Source organism: Vombatus ursinus, unplaced genomic scaffold, assembly GCF_900497805.2.
Source record: "Vombatus ursinus unplaced genomic scaffold, bare-nosed wombat genome assembly UNPS02014789.1, whole genome shotgun sequence".
In the NCBI taxonomy this organism is placed as follows: domain Eukaryota; kingdom Metazoa; phylum Chordata; class Mammalia; order Diprotodontia; family Vombatidae; genus Vombatus; species Vombatus ursinus.
In genome coordinates, this window is record NW_020954567.1 from 9,930,074 (window position 1) to 9,939,903 (window position 9,830).

At 39.0% G+C, this 9,830-nt stretch overlaps 1 protein-coding gene across 1 annotated transcript in view; it reads left to right on the forward strand.

The window, feature by feature from the left end:
- Positions 1 to 9,830, forward strand: part of MROH9 (maestro heat like repeat family member 9) — a 224,997-nt gene that overhangs the window by 164,841 nt on the left and 50,326 nt on the right. The window contains exons 6-8 of the mRNA XM_027868360.1: positions 1,931 to 2,035; positions 4,094 to 4,229; positions 6,062 to 6,183. Coding sequence (XP_027724161.1) covers positions 1,931 to 2,035; positions 4,094 to 4,229; positions 6,062 to 6,183 — 363 coding nt within the window. The remainder of the gene's footprint in view (positions 1 to 1,930; positions 2,036 to 4,093; positions 4,230 to 6,061; positions 6,184 to 9,830) is intronic.

Consider the following 9,830-nt stretch of genomic DNA (forward strand, 5'->3'; position numbering starts at 1 on the left):
CCCTGCTTACATTTTAAAAACTCACCCAAATCTATATTCCAAGAGCCTCTTATTGAACTTGTAGCTTAGAGTCAGGAAGACCCAAGTTCAAATCCATCTTCAGACATTAGCTGTGTGACCTTGAGCTAGTCACTTAACCTCTGTCTCAGTTTCCTCAATTGTAAAATAGGAATAATAATAGCATCTAACTCCTAATTTTGCTGTGAGGATAAAGTGATATATTTGTAAATTGTTTCATAAATCTTAAAATGCTATACACACATTATACACATATATAATACATACATATATATGCTAACTATCATTGTTATTGAAGTGAGAAAGCTCATATGTTTAATCATCCCTATAAATGGGATAAACTTGAAAATATCTTTGTAGGATCCTCAAGCATACTTTCTCGTTTGCTATAAGGATCATCTTTAGGAGTCTATGAGAATACAATTCATTCCCTAGTTGATAAATGGTCAAAGGATATGAACAGGCAGTTTTTTGATGAAAAAATCAAAACAATTCATAGTCATATAAAAAAAAAACACTTTAAATCAACTTTGAGATACAGTCTCACACCTATCAGATTGGCTAAAATGATAGAAGGTGGAAAGCAACAAATGTTGGGGGAATGTGGAAAAATTAGAACATTAATTTATTGTTGGTGGAACTGTGAACTAATTCAACCATTTTGGAGAGCAATCTGGAATTATGCCCAAAGAGTTATTAAACTGTCTATACCCTTCGACCAGCAATACCACTAATAAGTGTGTTTCCCAAAATGATTAGGGGAAAAAGAAAAGAACTTATAAGTTCTAAAATATTTATAGCAGTTCTCTTTGTGGTGGCAAAGAACTAGAAACTGTGAGGATGCCTGTCAATCGGGGAATGCCTAAACAATTTGTGGTATATGATCATGATGGAATACTACTATGCTATAAGAAATGATAAGCTCAATGATTTTAGAAAAAAACATGGAAAGCCTTGCATGAAATAAAGGAGAACAGAATGAGCAGAACCAGGAGAACAATATACATTTTAACAACAATGTTGTTTTAAGAACAGCTTTGAGTGACTAAGTCACTATGAATGTTATAAATAAATCAACTACAAAGAACCTATGAAGGGAGATGCTACCTGCCATCTGCCTCGAGAGAAAGAACTAATAAATAGAAGTATGTATAATATGATTTTACATATACATATATATAATATACATACACGCAAATACATATATATGTATGTATACATATGTATGTGTGTATATATATATGTGTATATATATGCACATATTCTAATGTTAGCCATCTCTAGGTCAGGGTGGGGAGAGAAGGAAAAAATTGTAAAAGTGCACAGCAGAGAATAAAAAAAAATTTAGAAGGAAGCATGGAAAGCAGAGTAGCTTTGAAAATTATGTGTAGTACTTACATAGTTTTTCAAAAAAAAGTAAACTGTGAAATGTAAATTCATGGTTTTATAATGAATCCTCTTTGTATATTGTGCTGTGCACATGAAAATGTTTTCTTTTTTGTCTTTATGTATTTAAGTTCAAAAAGAATTGAAAAAAGTAAAACAGACAAATCAATGTATTAATATTAATGCTATTGGCATTACTTATTATGCATAATGTAATATCAATAATACTTTATTGATTAATAATAAATATATAATTAATTAATAATAATTAATACTCTTCTATTATTATCACTCAATTTCCCTGGATCTTAGTTTCTTCATCTGTAAAATCACAGAGGATGGGGGTGAGGGTTTGAACTAGATAACCTCAGAAGTCTAGAGCTGTGATCCATCTCTACAACCCTAAATTAACCTATCTCATTTTGCTGAGGACCACAGAGTCCTCAGTGGGTAGAACTGGGAGTCTGTCCTATGTCCAACTCTTGGTCCAGTGTTCATTCTTTTACTTCCCTTGCATTCCCAACAGGAAATGATCATATGGATGAACAGAGACACCTATTACTTGCAGGAACGAGTCCTGAACATCATAAGCAGAGTCTTAAAGTATTCAACAAGAAAAGTTAAGGGATATGTAAGTCAGAAAAGATTCCTTTGCTACCTAGTTCTGCAGGCTGTATTGCTGAAGTTCTCACCCTCTCCCCCAACCCAATCCTTCTGCCTATTTTCTCAATAGACACAGGGGTGTGACTGAGAGCCTTGCTGCTGGTGGCATGAACCATTAGGAAAAGAATCTTTAAGCCTCAAGTATCCCTGTATCACTTAGTGTTCCCAAAGGAATCGTCTAGACACCTCCACAAATGCATTGTAAATGTCTCAGTAATGGATGTGTCTTCTACAAAACTTCTTATGGCCATGAACTGCTATTCCTAGAATGGATGATGATTTAATCCTCTTCTGTCCTAGCTATCTGGACCATAGTTAGTGTTAAACAATATCTTTGTAAAGAGGAATATTTGGAATTTAGAACATGTTTTTCTTTGGAAACAAAGTTATACATTAGTGGTGCCCATTTAGTGATTTGCAAAACTCCAAGTTGCAATAATGGTCCAAAGGGTTTGCATTGAAAATAATTCACTGGTGCCTTAAACTAGTAAATAAGTGCAGAATATTATGAGTAGGATATTAAATTGCCACGAGGGTTCACAACACAGTTTTGCTGTTTCACAAAGAGGTTTGCGAAAGAAATAATGCTGGGAACCACTCTTATACATGATGGATTACCACTCAGGGGTGGGGAATCTGTGGCTTCAAGGCCACATGTGGCCCTCTAGGTCCTCAAGTACAGCCCTTTGACTGAATCCAAACTTCACAATTTTGTTTTGTTTTGTTTTGTTTTCCCCACAGAATTTGTTCTGTGAAGTTTGGATTCAGTCAAAGGGCTGGCAATGTGTAGGCTGACCATTTATATGCACAGAATCAGCATGTCAGCTGATTATAATTTGGGAAGACCTGTATATATGTCCTTCTCTCTACCCTTTTTAAAGAGGACCGTGTTTGGAGCATGTAATATGAGCTCTACCCCCAACTGGACAAACCATTGGGCCCCTTCTATTTTTTTTTTAAATGCAACTGGGGTTAAATGACTTGCCCAGGGTCACACAGCTAGTAAGTGTCAAGTGTTTGGTTTGAGGCTGGATTTGAACTCAGGACCTCCTGACTCCAGGGCCGGTGCTCTATCCACTGCGCCACCTAGCTACCCCCTTCTTTTTATTATTTTATTATTTTTTATTTATTTTGCCCCTTCTATTTTTCACAACATTGGAAGGAAACTCAGAGGCTATTTTGAACAATCTATAGCTAAAAATCTCTTCTGGAAAATTCCTGCCATTACTCCACTTTACTCTCTGTTCTAATCAAACTATTCTCATCTAATCTACTAGATTAGATTAGAAACTGTTTTAATGTAATCTATTCTAGAGATAGGATAGAAAGTGAGTGAAGAGGAGTAATACCATGAATTTTCTAGTAGAGATTCTCAGTCATGTACAGGAGTCAGATTGTTTCAGGAGGTTATGGAGAGATTTGTCTAAGGACCTCTGGTGTAAGCTGCACTTAGTTATACGTGAAAATGAGAGCATTAAGACTCCTTCTATAAACTCTGCCTAATGGTATGGAACTCAACTCTATAACTAGGCAGGGTGACTGGGGCTTAGTGCCATGGCAGAATGTTTAGACATCACCAACAGCGCCTTCCAGGGGGCACTTTCTTCCTTGGACCCCTCCAACCCCTAATATTGTCAAAAGTCTTTCCCAAGTATGCTCCCTCCTCTGCCTGGCACCAATGCTCTGGCTAACACAACCTCATTCTGGGGTGCCTCCTCCCCTTTCAGCAGATTTGAAACCTCATTGTGTCCCAGGGCACTTCCTGCCTCCCAGCAGCAATAATCCAGATGAACCCTGTTTCCTGCTGCTGCTGCCATCTGCCCTAAATACAGAAATAGCTTGCCATATCTTTAGTAGTATTCTAGTAATTCATGAATCATAATTAAATGAATAACTCATAATTAAATTAGTAATTCTTTGGAGACATCATTTGGCGTTGGCGTCTATGCCCTTTGAGATGCTTCATGTTATAGACAACATATTAAGATAACTAAGTTCTCTCTCTGTCTCTCTGTCTCTCTCTCAGTCAAGTGTTGATGCTCCATGTATGGGTCAACTGGCAGCAGAACTGGTCATTTTATGCAATCATGAAGAGCCCTCTATTGTTTTCCAGGCTTCTTTGGCGATGTATTATCTCCTCTGCATTATAAAATGCCAGAATGGTAAGAGTGGTGCCTTGGCCATCACAGTTGTTGCAAGATGAGGCAAAGATTTCTGGTCTGGGCTGTTCTACTCACATCTGCTGGTGTAACTTCTATGTCTGGGTTTTTCTGATAGCCTGTGCTGGTCTAAGAGTGATACTTTTAATTTATTTTTTTTACACATTCACAAGACCTGGACACCAGCCTTTGTTTTTCTTTTTCTTTTTTTTTCTAAAATTTCCCAGAAGAACCACTTATCCTTTTGGGTTTTGAAGATAGTCACATTCTAGTTGCATCTCCAGTCTCTTTACTCTTGTACTTAGAAGAGCTTTGGAGAAGTAGTGGCACTAGACAGGGAGTACTATTACCTTTCCTCATCTGGGTACTATTGGACATCTTCCAGGGCCCCAGACTTCATGCCATGTCCCTACAACAGGGCAATTGTGAATGTGTTTAGTTTTCCCCAGCTCCCCTCCCGCTTTCATATCCTTGTACCTATGAAAAGTGATAACGGAGAGAAGAGAAAGATGGAATGTATTTAGAAATGAAAGTGAGGTTTGAAGCAAAGATTGATAGATGTGCATGCAGACACACACACACACACACACATAGATACACACACACATAGATACGCACACACGCACACACACACACACACACACATATATATACATACACACATATATATGTATGCACGTATTACAGAAAAGATATAAAGAGGGAAGGCCCCTTCATTATTGCCACTCTTTCTCTAGAGTTAATGCTTGAATTCTCCATCATAGCCACTGGAATTTGCCTTTGCCTAAAATACTAAAGTTTAGAAGTGGCATGCTAGGAGTCATAAAGATGCAAGGCCCCACAGAGGACAATCAGATTTCCCCCACATTTTTCAGTCTGAATCCAAGGAATAAGCATTCTGCTGTTTCATGGAACAAGGATATTTTAACATTTGTTGTTCAGTCATTTTTCAGTCATGCCCGACTTTTGTGACCCCATTTGGAACTTTCTTGACAAAGATACTGGAGCGATTTGCCATTTCCTTCTCTAGCTCACTTTACAGTTGAAGAAACTGAGACAAACAGGGTTAAGTGACTTGCCCAGGGTCACACAGCTAGTAAGTGTCTGAGGCCTGATTTGAATTGAGGAAGATGAGCCTTCCTGACAGCAGGCCAGGAGCTCTATGCACTAAGGTGCCACTTAGCTGCCTTATTTTAACATTAACCAATTTTATAATCCACTTCTTCAATGTATAGTAGTATTGTTAGGTTGAAAGAGCACTAAGGTTAGAGTCAAAGGACATTGGTTAAAATCTCAACTCTCTCAATACCTTGGACAAACCATTGAACCTCTGTGGGCCTCAGTTTCCTCATTTGTAAAATCACAGAGTTAGATCAGATAACATCTAAGGTCCCTTCCAGCTCTAAATCCATGACTCTAGCAGGCTCCCACTGAATCCCATTTAACGGATCCATTCCAACTGTTATTGACTGTTATTGAATCCTACCATTGATTCTCTCAAGTGGTGGTGGTGGTGTTGTTTTAAACATTCCTTCATGCTGATCAAGAGTCATAGAAACAGCACAACTGAAAGCCTTTGGGCATATGGAATCAGTCACATAATCTCCCAATTTCCCTGTACCGTAGGCTGACTTCTTTGAGGGCTAAGCTACTGTCTTCCAAAGTGTTGGTTCTATGAATCTGTGCCAATTTGCACACCTAACTAGCAGTGGAGTCAGCATCATTCAGAAAATCAATGTGAGTTGTTGGATCATCCAGGGAGAGAATTAAACATTACAGTACTTCCCCCCCAGAATGCAAATGGGAATATTGACATGAGCCCTTTTTCTATACAGAGGATTTGTGTGCATATCTAATGATGGAGTTGCGACCACCAGAAAACTGCAAGTGTTTCAACCCTTTTGAAAATGACTTCACGCCTAGTACTTTTCAGAAAAACAATGCTGCTATTGCTATGGTAACTCAACCTTTGATGATTTATATTCTGTACACTAGGCATTGAGTCCTGTTTAATGGCATAACACTGTTCAAATCATTCTTATTTGAATGTTTCTAACACATTTCTTTGAGGAGGTATGGAGGAAGGACATGTGATCTCATTGGTACAGGTAACTCCTTGTGTAGTAACATCCTTCACCAACGCCAGTAGACAATTCATCTCTAAATTAGAAAATTGCTGGAGACAGAGAGGTTACATGAATTGTTCAGGGTTACACACCCAATATACTCCAGAGGCAGAATTTGAGCCCAGGTCTTCCTGACCTCTCTAAAGTGCTATATCACAGCAAAAAAAAAAAAAAAAATTAGAAACAGGGAGAGAGAAACTGAGTAGAACTCAAAATTTTCTAAAGTTTGAGACTGTTCACTAAAGAAAGTGATATATTTGGAGTAACAAAACCTGACAGTTTCTTAGCTCCAACACTTGCTACCTTTGTGAACACTGGGAAATCAAATCGTTTCTCAGAGCAGTTTCCTCAAATATAAAATTTTGAGAGCCACAGGTAAGAGTTGGGTAAAAGGGACAACAAAAGTGGAATGCAGCCAGCCCTGAAAAAAGGGCTTGGTAAGCTCTCATACCAGAAGTGCTAATCCTCTCTGAATACCCCACGTCTACCCCCACCATGTTAAGACTTCCTTTGGCAAAAACAGGCAGATGAGAACAATTTGTTCTAAAGGCCATCGAGGCAGCTGAAGTAGGTGCTATGGAGCTCTTAGAGCTTGTTCAGATATCAAAGACACCAAGGTCATGCACTGCATTCCAGGCCATCACCCGTCATCCTAATTTTTGTCTTGCTGCTGGACTTTGATGACTCTGGAAGAGGCCCATAATGTTGTGCAACTCTGCCTCACTTAAATCAAATTCACTGGCAAGTCAAGATTTCACCTCATAATATCACTGGTCTTCTAAGAGGAAGGACAGACAACAGCAGGCTAGAATATATCTCCTGGTTTATCATATTTGAATCAACAACTCAATTCAAAGTAAGAAACCTACATGGAACAAGGACTATAATCAGGCTAGTACACTAGAAATTGAGGGTACAAATGTGGTCCATAAGGTTCCTGTAGGGCTTAGCTTTATGCTTCCTCCTCATTCCTGAAAGGGACGAAGTTGACAGACCTCACGGACTGTCCTGTCTCCATATTCCTGGCTCTTACGGTGGGTTTTTCTCTTCTCTCTGGTCTCCTCCCTTCACTGTCTCTCTCTTTGTCTATCAGTTTGTCAGTCTTCCTTTCTCTCTAGAAAAGAGGAAATGCTTATCTTTAAGCCTCTTTCCTTCACCCCAGCCCCAGACTCTGGATCATTTCAGCCAATAGAAATTAAGGAAAGACTCACTATATGAGAGACACAGAAAACCCCAACAGTTTTCTTGTTTTGTTTTGTTTTGTTTTTCTTTCCCCAAGTTTAACTATGAAGCATACAGAACAAATGTCTTATAAAACACACTCCAGGGGGCAGAGCCAAGATGGTATAGTAAAAGCAGTGACTTGCTTGAGCTCTCTCCCAAACCCCTCCAAATACCTGTAAAAAATGGCTCTAAACAAATTCTAAAGCAGCAGAACCCATAAAGAGACAAGAGTGAAACAAATTTACAGCCCAAGACAGCCAGGATGGTTGATCAGAAAGGTATATCATGCAGAGTAGGGAGAGAAGCACAGTTTAATGTGGGCACACAGGCAAAACAGGCCTCAGCGAACCTAGAGCAGACCTCAGAGGACTGAATCATAGACCTCTGTGGCAGTTTCCTGACTTCTCAACCCACGAATGCCAAAGACAACTTAGGAGGTCAGTAGGAAAAGTTTGTGACTGCGGTGAGAAAGAAGCACGGTCCCAGCCCCACTCCCAGAGCTCAGCCCCAGGGCTGTGGCTGCTCCCAGAGCTTCTGGCCCACAGACTGAGGGAGAATTGAGTGGATGATCAGAGGGGAATTGCAGGGATCTCTCTGCTGGTAAAGGATTCTCTTGCTTTGCCTGTGCTTGGATTTGGGTCACAGTTCTGGGTGGTGGTCCTGGGGCAAGGAGGAGTGCTGGTGTGGTGGAGCTTGTAGTGGTGGTGGAGAGGAAATCCTCCTCACAGTTCCAAGGCAGAAGACAATGCTTGTGGTCACTCATAAACCAGAGCACAGGCCAGGAAAGGAGTAATGGCCTTGATCATACCACCTTGGAAGAACTGAAAATTTATAGGTCCCTAGAAGTATCTCTGAAAACAGCTGCACAAACCCCCCAAAGCTTGAGACAGTGTGTTATTCACACTGGAAGCAGACTCCTACCTTAACAAAGAGTTTGTAACTCAAGTAATTGGCTGGGATCATGGGCAAATGGCGCAAAAAGAATCAGATCATAGAATCTTTCTTTGGTAACAAAGAAGATCAAAACATACAACCAGAAGAAGACAACACAGTCAAAGATCCTACATCCAAAGCCTCCAAGAAAAATATGAATTGGTCCCAGGCCATGGAAGAGCTCAAAAAGGATTTCGAGAAGCAAGTAAAAGAAGTAGAGAAAAAACTGAGTGACGCAAGAAAATCATGAAAAACAAGTCAACAGCTTGCTAAAGGAGACCCAAAATATACTGAAGAAAATAACACCTTAAAAAATGGACTAACCCAAATGGCAAAAGAGGTCCAAAAAGCCAATGAAGAGAAGAATGCCTTAAAAAGCAAAATTGGCCAAATGGAAAAGGAAGTCCAAAAGATTACTGAAGAAAATGCTTCCTTAAAAATTGAAATTTTGGAATTGGAGCAATTGGAAGCTAGTGACTTTACGAGAAATCAAGACACTGTAAAACAAATTCAAAAGAATGAAAAAATAGAAAACAATGTGAAATATATCATTGGAAAAACAACTGACCTGGAAAATAGATCCAGGAGAGAGAATTTAAAAAATATTGTACTATCTGAAAGCCATGATCAAAAAAAGAGCCTAGACATCATCTTTCAAGAAATTGTCAAGGAAAACTGCCCTGATATTTTAGAACCAGAGGGCAAAATAAAAATTAAAAGAATCCACCGATCTCCTGAAAGAGATCCCCAAAGGAAAACTGCTAGGAATATTGTAGACAAATTCCAGAGTTCCCAGGTCAAGGAGAAAATATTTCAAGCAGCCAGAAAGAAACAACTCAAGTATCGTGGAAACACAATCAGGATAACACAAGATTTAGCAGCTTCTACATTAAGGGTCTAGAGGGCATGGAATATAATATTCCAGAGGGCAAAGGAGATAGGATTACAACCAAGAATCACCTACCTAGAAAAACTGAGTACAATCCTTCAGGGGAAAAAATGGTCATTCAGTGAAACGGGACTTTCAAGCGTTCTTGATGAAAATTTGACTTTCAAATACAAGACTCAAGTGAAACATGAAGAGGTAAACAGGAAAGAGAAATCACAAGAGACTTATTAAGGTTGAACTGTTTACATTCCTGCATGGAAAGATGATATTTGTAACTCATGAGACCTTTGTCAGTATTAGGGTAGTTGGAGGGAAAAAAATTATATATATGTAGATAGCTAGCTAGCTAGCTAGCTAGATAGATAGCTAGATAGCTAGATAGATGGATAGATAGATAGATAGATAGATAGATAGATAGATAGATAGATAGAT